We start from the raw sequence: 14942 nt of genomic DNA on the forward strand, positions 1-14942 counted from the left end.
GCAAGGAGCACCTTTGGGTCACAGAAAGGCTATAACATTGTTCATTCCTTTCCTTGAAGTGGAAACAGAGTGATAAAGAAACAGAACAAAGCTGGGGCTGTTCACAAGGTGCCAGGGAAGTAACAGGGCCCAGTCTTTGGCTTAAGCCTAAGGACAAAGGTGAGCAGAGGGAAGTAACATGATCAGATTTCCATTGGAAGGAAAGAAAGGATGGGGGAGGGAGGAAGAAGGGTGGGAGAGAGAAATTGATATTATTAAGAAAATAGCATAATCATAGGTAGGTTGTATCTCTCTTCTCCAGTACTCTAGAACTTTGATAAGGGGTTAACACAAAATCCAAATTGGAGTTTTCTCTCCTTAGCTTTACCACTGCTAAAATTAAATCAATATATATTTCCTAGCTGCTATGGCATCCTAGTCTCCAGAGTTGCAGTTCATACCAACATCCCGGCATGTCACTTCAGATCTGTGTGCCCTGGACAAGTTACTTAACCTCCAGGTTGCAGAGTTACAGACAGGACTGTCAGTGATGCCCTGGAAATGCCTTCTTGATCAATGGCAGTACATATCAGATACTGTAGGAGAAAGAGCTCTAAGAAGCGATTCATTCATACACACGTTCCTTTCGTCAATATTTGCTGTGTGCTCATTATGTGTGGGGACTCAAGGCTAAACAAAAGCAGATGTAGTTCCAGCTCATGCAGAACCTACAGCACAGAATATGACCCCGTGATTAATTACCACACATGCTTCAATGTTATGTCCTCAGGTCTAACAAACAGAGGTGTTTGTTGAATGAGTGATTCAACCAGACCAATGAATAATGGGAGAACTAATCAATCCATTACATCAATAAAAATGCGATCACCAGATGAGATAAGCACTCAGAAGAAAAGGAAGAGAGAACCTCTCCTAGCCTGGCAGGGAGCAGGGAAGGAAGTGATAGCTGAGACCAGATGGGGAAGATCAAAGGCATCTACTAGTGAAAGAAGGGAAGAGGCACCCAGTAGCCTGGGAAGGGGTGTAGAGTGTGGCAGGAGAGAATTCCGCGCATTCCAGGAACCAAAAAAAAAAAAATCCAGTGTGGCTGGAACAAAACAAGGCACAGCAGAGAGTGGGGTTGGGGGGACTGTAAACAGTAAGTGCTACAGCAGCAGGCAGAGGCCAGACAAAGAACCACAAAATAATTTACTCTCAGTGCAGAAGGCAGTGCGTGGCCTTTGTGGAGGAATTTATTACAAATGCCTTGAACAGCTCGACTCTAATGAGAAGGATACTAAATTGAAAAGTTCAGGATAACATCTTTGGAAAGCAATTTTGCAGTATGTATCAAGAACCTTAGATGTTTCTCTACTATGGCAAGCCAATCATATTTTGGAGGATCATCATAAAGAAATTTTTTAAATGCTATGCATACAAAATTGTCCATTGTAGTTGCTTTTTAAAATAATTGTTAAGTTTATGAGGCAACTGAGAAATGATCATATATATTATGGTACATCCATTGTATATATCACATGTAAAGTTCATGAACATTTAACACTAGTCTGGGAAATGGAAAATGTTTACATTACCACAAATAGTTAATTATCACAGTTTTATATATATGTGTGTGTGTGTTTTAACAATATAAACATATATATGTGTACACATACATATATATGTAGAGACAGAGAGAAAAATTACTATTTAAATAAGAAACAACTAATATATGCCTAAAAGAAGCACAAGATTAAGACTGATTCTACCCTAATTTTAGTTGGCTTTGACTGATAAACAAGTTAGTGATTATTTTATTTCTAGTTTTCTACAACATTCAAAATTCCACTAGTGGCCAGGACTTGTTTTGACAGCAGAATATATTTTTGTTTCCCTGTTTTTATAAAAAGAAACTAGGTTTTGTTTGTTTGTTTGTTTGTTTGTTTTTATAAAAGCCACTTACTGGGATTCCAGGTAATCCAGATGGGCCTTGGGGGCCAGGAGGGCCTTCCTTTCCCTAAAAGATCCAAGACATAAAAACACCATGAAAACCTTTGCTGGATTTTTTGGAAGTAAATGACTGACTTCACACGGAACTGCATTCATGGGTTTGGGGAGTGAGTGGTAAGAAACAAAGGGTGCTTCTGTATCAGCCTCATGGCTTTCTGAGCTGTGTTTCCCCCAAGGCAGTCAGGTTCCCTGGGACTGAGCATAGTCACCCCTCTTGGTACACACACTAGGACTCATTCTGGCCATATTATTAATACACAGGCTTAGGGAAAACTGAATATTGGAATGCCTGTGGGAAGAAGCTATTGGGGTTTTAGTATCCACAAGACCTGAGTCCAGATCCAACTCTGTATTTGTCCCCAGACTTCCTGAAGTTCACATTCTCTACCCATATAGCATATACCTCAGGACCTTGAGGTGTTGTGCATACAGAACTGTACACAAGTGGGGAGAAGACCGGTGGCATGCATAGTGGATAGTTTATTATTTTCATCATTTTTTCCAGAGGCTCTTACATGTTTTACCAATAATTGCTTTACTCTCTCTTTTCTTGTATTTGAAAAACTGTTGTACCAAATTTCATTAATTAATATTTTATTTCCCATTTTATTCATCAAAGACTTACATAAGTATCAATCAGAGCTTATAAATCAGTATTATCTAATCAGTGCCCTAATTCCTATCATGGTGAGTATTATCATATCACCCCGTGTCTTTATCGTGAGTATTTAGAGCTGACAACTTTCTAATCTCCTACTAGTATTTACTGGGAGATAAGACACGGATGCCAGGTTTTACATTCTAATTCACATGCCAACAAAATGAGGTATTCTTAAGGTTTAGGCCAATGCATCATAACTACCAGGAAAAAATAAAATATTCACCCCTCCCCACATCACAACACCTACAAACACATAAGAAAACTAAGTGGATATTTTTGGTCAACCTGAGACAAAGATAGAGCTATTACTACAGATTTTTAATTATTGATAATGGAGCTTCCTGGGTTCCTTCCTGGATGCTTATTTTTCAAATTCCCTAGTGTGGAAACACCAGTGATCTAGGACTGGAGTCAGCAAACTCCAGCCCATTACCAGATTTGTTAAATGAAGTTTTATCAGAACACAGTCACACCCACTGGTTTGCATGTTGTCAAAGGCTGATTTTGCATTAAGTGTTTGCTAATTGGTTCTTTATGGAAAAAGTTTGCCAAGTACTGTGTTAGACCATTCTCTTAAAACGCAGGTGAGGAAGGCATGGTCCCATAATAAGAATGTGGCAGATCCAGGAAAGAACTCCACCTCTGACTCCCTGTTCAGTCTTCTTGCCATCACTATACTTTTATTTATTTAGAAACCAATTCCATTGGCAGAGAAGCTGAAAATTAAAGCATGGTAGACTCTTAACCAACCTCCACTTGACCAGCCCCCATTATAAACCAGCTTCCCCATCCTCTCCAAACATCCATGCCTGTTCACAACACTGCAGTACACCCTTGCCTGCAGTACACCCTTGCTTGACTGTTCCTACCGGATGAGTTGAAGGCTTGCAAGGGGTCAGTGTGCTTGTTCCTAAGCCTGTTTGCATCAGTTATTTGCTATGAAAGTCATACAATTGTTGATTAAACAATCCAGTAAAATTTAGGTGGAAAAAAGAATACACTTTTTATGGAAGTTAAGGCAGGGTTTTGAAGACACTGGCCAAAAGTGAGTCATTCAGCACTCACCATCTAAATCGATATAGCTATAATATAAGACACCTACAAAAGATTAGGAAAAAATTTCTAAAAATCTAGAACTCCACATTCATATTGTTACACATATGTTGTTATATTTTCAAACCGCTTTTCAAAACATAACAAAAAGTGATCAGTGGATATTCTTTTTACGTGACTGATGACAAGGGACTCCATTCATTATCAAAAATCAAAGCAAAGGCCTTAATTTTGTGTCAAAAAGTCTGCCAAACAGTTTGTCTTTTAATTCAAAATATAACAGAACTAAGGTTTGTATGTATCTTTTTATTATAATTTTGCCCCCATTTACCTTTAAAAATTACTTCTATTGTCTGGGCGCCATGGCTCCTGCCTGTAATCCTAGCACTTTGGGAGGCCAAGGCAGGAGGATCACTTGAGGTCAGGAGTTCAAGATCAGCCTGGCCCACAGGGTGAAACCCCGTCTCTACTAAAAATACAAAAAATAGTCAGAAATCGCTTGAACCAAGGAGACAGAGGTTGCAGTGAGCCGAGATCATGCCACTGCACTCCAGCCTGGGCAACAAGAGTGAGACTCTGTCTAAAAGAAAAAGAAAAAAAAAATTACTTCTATTTTGAAACTACCAATGCTCACTGGGCAAAGAAAACTTACACTATATTCTGGTTTGACGGTTATGGTAAAGTTTCAGCACCACGGACAGCTTCAAGTGCTGCCATAGCTTGAGGAGCAGTCCCATGACAGAATCAAAATCTTATTTAGTACAGTTTCATTTCTAAGAATGTCAAAGTTTTATATCAGAGATCCACTTTTTTTTTTCTTTTTTTTTTGAGACAGAGTCTCACTCTGTTGCCCAGGCTGGAGTGCCGTAGTGCAATCTCGGCTTACTGCAACTTCCGCCTCCTGGGTTCAAGCGATTCTCCTGCCTCACCATCCCGAGTAGCTGGGACTACAGGAATGTGTTACCACGCCCAGCTAATTTTTTGTATTTTTAGTAGAGACAGGGTTTCATTGTGTTAGCCAGGATGGTCTCAATCTCCTGACCTCGTGATCTGTCCACCTCGGTCTCCCAAAGAGCTGTGATTACAGGCGTGAGCCACTGTGCCCAGCCCAGTATATTTTATATTTTATTCATCCTGGGACTTCTAGATGGGTGGCTTCAAGAGGACTGACCAGATGAGCATCCTAAACAGAACCAGGTGGCTGTGATTTTTCAGACTCAGCATCCCTCTGGCTGCCTGGACCACCCACACGGTGGGTCAATGTGGAATAGCAGAAGGAGCACTGAACTGAGAAATCTCAAATTGACTCAACTCCCAGCTTGGACACTAATTTCCTGTATGACTCTGACCAAGTGACATAACCCCATGGGACTCTGACCTCCTCCTTTGACATGGAGGAAGTCTTATTAAGTAATAATGTCCTTTGCACATGCCCTTCACACAGAACTCCAGAGATACCAGGGTAGGGATGGCCTGCTTGCTAGCTGGCCTTGGAATATGATGGTGAGATTCCTGTGGCCTAGGAATTGTGCCTGGCTCTGACGTTCCCTCACTGCGTGACCCCGAACTGGACATTTCACTTCTCCAATTCCCACTTTCCTTATTTATAAAACGGTGATAATGATTCACGGCCTTTCTAACTTACAGGGCTGAAGTGGGAGGAGCTGTCAGATGAGGTAAGGAATATTTATGTACCGTATATTCATTTACATGCCATGCATGTATTGGCTAATAACATAATACCTACTAAACTGTGGTTCACCCTTTATGGCATTGAAACTAAGAACGGTTCTGGCAACTTCACGAAATGAAATCTGGATTTTGAGATCAAAGCCTTGGGTTCAAAAGCCAACTCCACTAGTTATGGTTCGGGGTCCTTGACTAGTGACTTCTTTTTAATTCCACTCTCCTCTTTTGAACAGTTGGGATAACAATAGCTGCCTCTTGCCTGATATTCCCCTGGTGCACACCATAGTCCTAAGTGAGTTAGTGCTGAGCTTTTCCATTTCCCGGCACCTGCTCAAAATAGAAACCACACTGACAAGAAGTTGAGATATGGCGCCTAAATCTAGGACCTATTTGCATTGACAGTTGTAAACTGAATTCTGGAATCACAGATTTGCATATCATTTCAACCAAACCTTTACTTTAGTAGCAAAGTAACCAGGGGTCCAACAGAAAGCAAACCCTCCTGCAGTTTCACTGCAAGACTTGAAGTGAAAAGAACCTCAAAAATATGTGAGCCACAGGAGTAACACGGGACCAGAGCAGGATTGGTAGACACTTGGGGTTCCAGAAAGGCTAAAGATAGACTAAAAACAGATCCCATTCCTTGAGGAACTTACAGGTGACCCTTGGATTCCTGGTGGTCCAGCAGCTCCTGCAATTCCATCTGCCCCCTAAAAAAGACAAGGTAGAAAGCTAGTTTCTTGTGCATCTGGACAGAGGTCATTAGCACCCTCTGCTTTAAATACAAAGCAAATGATACGGTTGGTTATTTGTCCCCTTCAAATCTCACGTTGAAATGTGGTTCCCAACATTGTAGGTGGGTCCTGGTGGGAGGTGATTGAATCATGGGGACAGATCTCTCACGAATGCTTTAGCACAATCCCCTTGGTGACAAGTGAGCTCCCACTCAGTTCATGCAAGATCTGGTTGTTTAAAAGTCTAGGACTTCCCCACCCTTACTCTCTTGCTCCTGCTCTTGCCATGTGACACAACTGGCCTTCCTCTATGATGGGAAGTTCCCTGTGGTCTCATCAGAAGTCAACCAGATGCTGATACCATGTTTGTACAATCTACAGAACTGAGCCAATAAACCTCTTTTCTTTATAAATGATTCAACCTCAGGTATTTCCTTGTAGCAATGTAAAAACAGCCTAATATAGCAACATGCAGATCTTACATTCTGTGCCCCTTCCTAGCTTCCTGAACCATAAATATTTCAAACATGCTTCTGCCTCTTCATCAGGCTGAGCTATTCTCTGGGAATACAAGATGTTGGGAGAACAGCATCCACAGTTTAGGAAGGGCCAATGCATTAGCCAGGCAGTTACCCCTTTGAAAACAGTAAATGAACTCACTTCAGGATGGGCATTTTCAGCTAGTATCCAGTAACATTTCAGGACAAAAAGCAATACATGGACAACTAGATTTATCTTCCAGGAGATTAGGAAGGCAATTGCTGTGTCAACTCAAGGGTGAAGAGATGCACAGATGGATGAATGGAAGAAGACTTCTATGCAGCTGAGCAAGCAGCTCAAAGTGAGCTCCAGGCACACTTTTGCTGGGGGCTCTTGCATATGCTGTTTCTTCCCCCTATATTCTAGTCCCCCACATATGCACAGGCCTCATACCCTCCCATCCTGCAGGTCTTAGCTTAGATATCAGCTTCTCAGTGAAAGGTTTTCTGCCTACCAGACCCCAAATTGAAAGACTTACCCTTCATCATCCCTGTCCTTTTCTGTCTACCTTCCTCCACAGCACCTGCAAACATCTGACATGCTAGTGTTTATTTATTTCTTATTTATTTATTGTCTATCTCCTTCCACACACCTCCTACTTCATGAGGTCAAGAACTTCCATTTTATTTCCTTCCTCATTGGAACTAAAACGGTACCTGGGATATAGTAAATATCCAATATTCTTGAATAAATGAATGAATTAGAAGTCGAACTAACTGGGTTATAAAGGCAGCAGTTCTTTAGACAAATTCACACCTATGCCTCTTACTAGCTTTGGTTGAGTCATGTAACATCTCTAAGCTTTAGTTTCCTTAACAGTGAAAGGCTGGAAACTGCACATGCCATTAGGAAGGGGAGGAGTAATGAGGCAATGCTTACAAGGTGCTAGGCTTAGAAGAGAGGGTATTGGTCAGAGTGTAGCCTCTTACAGTCAGAGTTCCTGAGCCGATACCCCATTTCTCCACTGAACAGGTGTATAAGCTCAGGAAAGTTACCTGACCCCTCTGTGCTTCAATTCTTTTGTAAAATGAAGGAAAAGAACAGCGCCTATTTTATGTGGGTTGCTGAGAAAATGGAATTCATGACACATAAGGAGTTAGCACCAGAGAAATGCTAAGGGCTGTCCAATAGGGAACTTCCATAAATAGAAGTGCCTATTGTCCACCCCAAGACAAGGAATCCTGCAGATATTAACTAAATATAAAAGCATAAACAAGCAAGTTCCCACAGTACTCTATTGACGTCTTTCCAGTAGCCTTTATTTAATCATTGCATACTTTTATCGAGTGCCTAAATTGTACTAGGTACGAGCCACATGTTAGAGATACAAAAATGACTACATCATGGTCTTGGACCTCCAGGAAATTTGAGATAGCTGTAGAAGATCTGTCTTGTTTTCCATGTATGACAAACTTCTAGGGCAGGATGCAGTTGGATGTGTCTCTATCGCTTCTACTAGGTAGGGACCCAGCAAATGTTCATGAAATAAAGGGATAGTGATAATATTTTAACAAGTAGCCTAAGGTTCATGCTTTAATTAAATATCTAGTCCAAAGCTAATATAACAAATCTAAATTTTTCTACACAACTTTGATAAAAACCTTCTGGCAGCCTAGAGTCTGGAATCTTGCCAAGTTGGAATAAAATTTCCTCCTGCATATGGGGATGGGGTAAGGGTTTTATCTGGAATAAGGATGCTGACTGAGCACCAGAAAATAAACACCAAAAGAAAGAGCTTTGTCAGCTCGCTACCCATATCCCTGTGTATTTCCAACAGGGCCTGACAATTAATAAGCACTTGAAAACAAGCAACAACAAAGAGTAGAACTAAAACAATGCATCCATGACCAGAAAGGCTAATTTTCTGCTGCGGAGTTGCTTCTGCATGACTGGCTGCTGAACCTAAACAGGCAGCTGCCTCAGCATCCATTCCCACAGTCTATTAACAGTACAAGGCACAACACAAAATAGAAGCTCAATAAACATCTGCCAAGTGAACTGAAAGCATTAATCAGCTGGAGACAGACAAGCTGGCTTCTGATTATGATTGTTTCTGGGCCTCCGATACATCATCTAGCATGAGAATAATAAGCCAGGAGTCATTTCCTACAGTAGTCATAGAGTTCTAACATACTGCAGCTTCCAGTGAGAAGAGATCAGGGTTTTGGTTTCACTGGGAACATGTTATAGGGTTTGGAACTACCAGGGTGGAGTGGGGATGAGGCTGTAATCCATTATTCATTTGCCGAGATCCGCAGCTGTTAAGGTGTACAATGTCATTAAGGAAGCTAATGTCATCATAATATAAAATTATTCATGAATAAACTATTTTTAAGTAAAATTAGTTGCCTCTCAAATGCCCCTCTTTGCTTAACACTAACACCTCTCCCGACTACCGATTGTATCCGCATCATTATCAGTTTCTCTTTTTGCTGATTGTCAGATGCTACAAAATCCAATAATATGCAAATACAGTGCAAAGAAATTACTAAGTGAAATTATAAACCTTGAAAGAATTGTAGAATTTTGTGAAGTTAAATGATAGCAAACTGATAAATTCCCTACAATATTCTTCACAAATGTGCACATGGCAGAGTTGGGCCAGGTAAGATGTGAGGCTGATAAATTAAAGATAATATTAACATCAAAGGCACTTGGGAGGAAAATGTGTTGAATATTAAAGACTTAAAGTAGGCTTTCTGGGAAACTGAATAGTGCTTTTGTAGATAATTTACCTTTTTGTGAGTTTGCTCTAAAAGTCAACATGAAGTGAAAGATACCATGTCATGCTTTCATCTGATTTTATTGAAAATATACACTTAAAACAACGTAATTTATTCTCCTAATTAACACACAGTTACAACTAGAAGTCGAGTTGTTTAAAAAGAAGACAAAGCAAGCTTAATTTCATATATTTTAAATTTATACTCCTAACTGAACCTCTTTTCACTATACTTTTGAACAGGGTATTTCCTATTTGAAGGGGATTCCTTTTCAGTGGTCTTTCAGTCATTCCAGAAATCCTCTCCTTGCAAGGTCTGGGACAAGGGTCTCGTGCGGAACCCATGGGAAATCCCAGGGGACTGATCCTGGGCTTGGCAGGAACACTAATTTCCCGTACCTGTTGCCATGGCTACCCATGATGGATATGTGGGCTGCAATGGCAGTGGACTCTGATCAGAGGAGGAACATGACTAATCTATGGGCAGCCTACACTGAAGGGAGAGGGAAATGCTGAGAAGGGCACCAGTCAATGTCTAGGCTACAGCTACTGTAAGAGCAGAGAGAACATCTGCTCAGGGGGACCAGTGGAGATCATTGAGATAATAACAAGACAGGTTCCCTATAACATGGGGAAAGCTGCTTACGATTTCTCATTTTCTACCTTCTTTGCTTGACATGATAACCTTGAAATACTGGCTTCCTACCCACCCAAGTTCAATTTGAAAAAAGAAGAAGCAAATCTGTCATTTTGCCAATGTCCCCCAATCCCGACATCACTCTAATTACATGGTCCCTCAAGCCTACTCCAGACCCTCTGCACTTTCCCCCACACACCTATGGGACTTGCATTTTTGGGTCATCTCTGTCACCTTTTGGGTACTGGCCCATCCCTTAAAATGAGAGACATGTTCAGCATCATATCATGCCTGGTGAGTACAGATATGCATTCAAATGTCAAGGCCAAAAGAGGAGGGGATTAAAAATGATTACTTACTGGTGGCCCAGGGTTCCCTGGGGGCCCCATGAAACCCGGAACTCCAGGATGACCCTAGGAAAATAAAAGATGCAATTCTTTAAAATGACTCTAAAAAATACTTTTTACTTTGTGCAAATATCAAATTTCAGGAAACAATCCAGAATCCACCTTCCAACCCTACAAACAATTTTGATTAAAGACACTGACAATAAAAGGGACTTCTTTTTATGTATCTCAATAGTACCTGACAACATTTATAAAAACAAATATATCCTGAAAGTGGATTTGCTTCAAAATAAGGTGTGGGCAGGGGGTGTGGAGAAATGGTTGAGGATATAAATGAAAACAGGAGGGGTCATAATAATTGAAAGTGGTTGTGGTTAAGTGCAGGGTACATAAAGGTTCATTTTATTACAGTCTTTATTATTTACATATGCTTGAAGTGTTTCATAATAAAAACATAAAACACAAATAAATGCACACAAACACAATGTACACAATGGAAATGGTTAGGTTAACTGAATTACAGCCTTCATATCCCGGCAATATTACAGTTATTTTAAGCAAGAGATTTGTTTCTCCATGTGTAGAGAAGTCTATTGCATATTATAGAATAAGCTGAAAAAGTTATAGAACAAAGCTTGGAATCTAACACTTAGTCTTGTACAACAATGTTATGAAACCAAACAAACCACCAAGAAAGAAATGATTTCTCTGCCCTCCACCTCCAAGCCTTACCACTGAAACCACAGGCTACACCATTCAATGTAGAGTACATTGCCTTTAATAAGTCATTCTTATAAGAATAATCCAAACACATTTTGTTTTTCCAAATATAGAAGAGACTTTAGCCAAGGAGCTCATTCAGACTTTGAGCACAGCTCTCATCTCACTGCCTGTGGGTTACTCATTCATGTCCCTCATGCCCTCACTGAACTGCAAGCCCAGTGAGGTCAGGAGTCTGTCCGCGAGTCATTCCAGATCTCAGAGCCAGGTGCAGTACCTGGCATGGAATTGGCTGACAATGAGCACTGGCTGTGAGATGCAGAAGAGAGGGAGAAGTAAAGGGGAGGGCAGTTGGGAGAGGAGAGAAAAGAGAACAGGGAAAAGGATGACAGCAGCAAAGCTGGTAGAATTGTACTGGGCAGAAATCAGCTGGTTGCACTGGATAGAGGACGATAGGGAGGACATGCTCAGATCCACAGAGAGAGCAGCGAGCCCTCATTGGTACCATCCTATAGCACGTTAGGAGCAGTGGTCCAGCAGGCCTGGATATGCACTGACCAGAGCATGGAGTGTCTGTGAAGCATTTCAGCTAGCACCAAGAGAGCAAGGTAACAGTAACTTGAGATGATGGGAGGGAAGAAGAGGGTATTTTGTAATGAATGACCATTTCAGTGAAAAACAGTAAAGGTAAAATAGTACAAAAAGAAAGAAATGAAAAAGGAAAAGGAAAGAAAAGGAAGGAAGAAACAAAAGGAAAGGAAAGGGGAAAGGAAAGGAAAGGAAAGGAAAGGAAAGGAAAGGAAGGAAAGGAAAGGAAAGGAAAGGAAAGGAAAGGAAAGGAAAGGAAAGGAAAGGAACGGAAGGAACGGAATGGAAAGGAAAGAAAGGAAAGGAAAGGAAAGGAAAGGAAAAGAAAGGAAGTGGAAAGGAAAGGAAGGAAAGGAAGGAAGGAAGGAAGGAAGGAAGGAAGGAAGGAAGGAAGGAAGGGAAGGGAAGGAAGGAAGGAAGGGAAGGAAGGAAGGGTGGAGGGGTGGAATGGAATGCCACAGGACAAGGAATGACATTATACAATGGAAGCCACCTCGGAGAAACAGTGCTCCTTCTCAGGGTGAATGGTTCCTTATAAAGTGAATTTTTACCTGATCACCTTTCTGTCCAACCTCACCATCTGTACCACGTTCTCCTTGACTTCCCTTGAAAGGAAAAACAGAAAGGAAAGATGTCACTGGAAACTTTAACAGAGAAACAAAAAGCATTTTCATGCATGCATGCATTCATTCATTCATTCATTCATTCCGCAAAAACCTCTTATCAAGTTCTTGTGGTAGCTCAGACACGGTGGCAGCAGATAGATAGAAACAGGGCCTTGTTGAGGATGTGTGATAAAATGGCTTAACTGGGATTTGGAGTACGGGGTTGGAGAGGGGGCAGCAGGAAATGGGGCTGGAGAGGCAGGCAGGGTTCATTTCTTTGAGAGCCTTGCATGTCAACATCTGATGTTAGATTTAATTGTAGGCACTGGAAACCATTAAAAGGATGAGTAGTTGTCCTAGGTTCTACCTGTGGGTGTAGTGTGGGATAGGCTAGTGGTCCAGGCTATAGAGAAAAGGGTCGGTTAAAAAAAAAGTGGTGTTCCAGGTGTGGCAGGAAAAGAGGCAGAAAAAAACCAGGGTCTGCAGGCCTTGCAGAATAGGTATGAGGGTGAGGGAGAAGCAGAAGTTTAGATGGTGGCAGGAGGAGCAGCAGCACCACACAGGAAGCTTTGGAAGAATTTATCCACACATAAGTTTCTTGCTCCCTCCCTTACTAGCTGTGAGACTTTGAGGAGCCACTTCACTAAAATTACTCAAGTTGTTTGTTTGTTTTGTAACCTGCAAGAACAAGAAAATAATGATGCCTACCCCATGAAATGTTACAGAATAAAATAATAAATGGGAAACACTTAGCATAGAGCCCAGAACACAGTAAGAGCTCAATATCTTAGGTATAATTATTATCTTTATTATTTTGCCACTTGCTAACTGTGTGTCATTGGACAAGACAATTAAACTCTGTCTGCTTCGAGAATCATAAAATAATCTTTGTCATGGGGTTGCTGTGAGAGTTAAATGACCTACAATAGACAAAGTGCTTAGACTTATAACAGGTTGTGTGTTAGCTCTCAATAAACATTAGCTATCATCACTCTCTTTGTCATTATCACCACGATGATCATCATGATCATTATCATCACCATCACCATCGTTATTATTCCATAACAATCATCACCATAATCACGATCATAATCACGATCACCATCAACATCAGCACGACCAGAGCAATTATCATCACTGTCACCATCACCATCATCATCCTCATCTTCACCATCATCATCATTGTCTACATCATAATGATCAACAACACCACAACTATGGTCATCATCACCATCATCCTCATCCTCATCATTATTGCCATTGTCATCATCATCATGGTCATCAAGATGCTCAAAATATACAACCTACCAAAAATACATTTTACAGACCACCCATGAAAGTAACAGCCAAAGGTTCCAATCCTTTAACTATTATCTACCTTAGCTCTACCTTTGTTAACGAGTGTGTTTCTGTAAAATGTTTTTAAACAAAAGCATTTCAATTCCTTTAAAAGAATGCATTATGTAGTAAACAGGTTTGTGGCAGCAGGTCAATCTTAGCTGTGGTTCCATGCCTGTCGCCCCTTATCTTTGCATTCTTAAACATATAATGTTCCCTCTCTGGTCTCAGTTTGTTCATCTAGTAAATAAAGGATGAGGGGCAGGTCCATCTAGGAGGGTCCTTCCAGGGGTCCAGTGCCCCCAAATTCTCTCATGGAAACATCAAGTCCAGCTCTCTTTCAATCCAGACTGTTCTACCACCTCAGCAGACCACTGATGACAGTGACTACACAATAATCACCCCTCTCTTCCTGTGATATATTAGGAGGGTTAGGCGAGCTCATATCTGTGAAGTGCTAAATACTATTGTTTAGAAGAGAAAAAAATGGAGTCAGAGAGAAAGAGCATTTCTTCTGACATTTTTCTATGTAATTATTTTTACTGTTTCTAAATCTAAATAAAGGCAGCACACCGTCTGCAGACCATGTTGTACTCAATGAAAAGAAGTGACATAGAATAGCCCACTGCTTCCTTAACATTTAGGACAATTACCTTAAAAGTAAATGGCTTCCTTTCAAATTCCAGTCCTCAGTCTGGGTTTAGAATACTTTCAACACTCATGTAGCAACACGGAAAATGTCAGCAGCTCAAGGATCTCCACAGTTGTCCCTGTCTCCTACTCCAACGTAGTCAGGGATCAAAGCAAACACACCCACCCCCAAGCCTGACTCACTTCCTTCCAGAGAAGGGGGCTGACATTTACAGAGCCCCGACTCTTCCAGGAACTCTGCCAAGGCTTCCCACATGATATCCCATTACATATATTTCCTTGTTTATATCCTGAACTAATGCAAAAATATTTAATACGTCTTTATTCTCTTATTGAGCCAGTAAGTCTACTCTATGAGGTAGGGCTTATTATCAGAGTGTTAGATAATAAATCTGAAGTCCAGCCCAGTTCAGTCACTCACCTGAGCTCACAAAGCTTATAGAAAGCAAGGTCTGGAATCTAATCCAGATCCATTTGTCTGATGATCAAATATCCAAGCTGGCTTTCTCTGCCCGTATTACTTTTCCGGCTATTTTCCTAGACCATGATGCCTTGTCCAACTAGTTTCAAAACGTCAAGTGCACTGGATTTATAGTCAGAAAGACTGAGTGACCATGCTGAGCATGGGCCAGATACCTTTCTATACACTGGAGATATAACAATCAACA

At 41.0% G+C, this 14942-nt stretch overlaps 1 protein-coding gene across 1 annotated transcript in view; it reads right to left on the reverse strand.

Moving 5' to 3' along the window:
• Nucleotides 1-14942, reverse strand: part of COL22A1 (collagen type XXII alpha 1 chain) — a 326761-nt gene that overhangs the window by 34677 nt on the left and 277142 nt on the right. The window contains exons 47-50 of the mRNA XM_009213647.4: nt 12232-12285; nt 10385-10438; nt 6049-6102; nt 1943-1996 (exon numbers count right to left, since the gene is read on the reverse strand). Of these exons, the coding sequence (XP_009211911.2) occupies nt 1943-1996; nt 6049-6102; nt 10385-10438; nt 12232-12285 (216 nt within the window). The remainder of the gene's footprint in view (nt 1-1942; nt 1997-6048; nt 6103-10384; nt 10439-12231; nt 12286-14942) is intronic.

Source organism: Papio anubis, chromosome 8 (genome assembly GCF_008728515.1).
Source record: "Papio anubis isolate 15944 chromosome 8, Panubis1.0, whole genome shotgun sequence".
Lineage (NCBI taxonomy): Eukaryota > Metazoa > Chordata > Mammalia > Primates > Cercopithecidae > Papio > Papio anubis.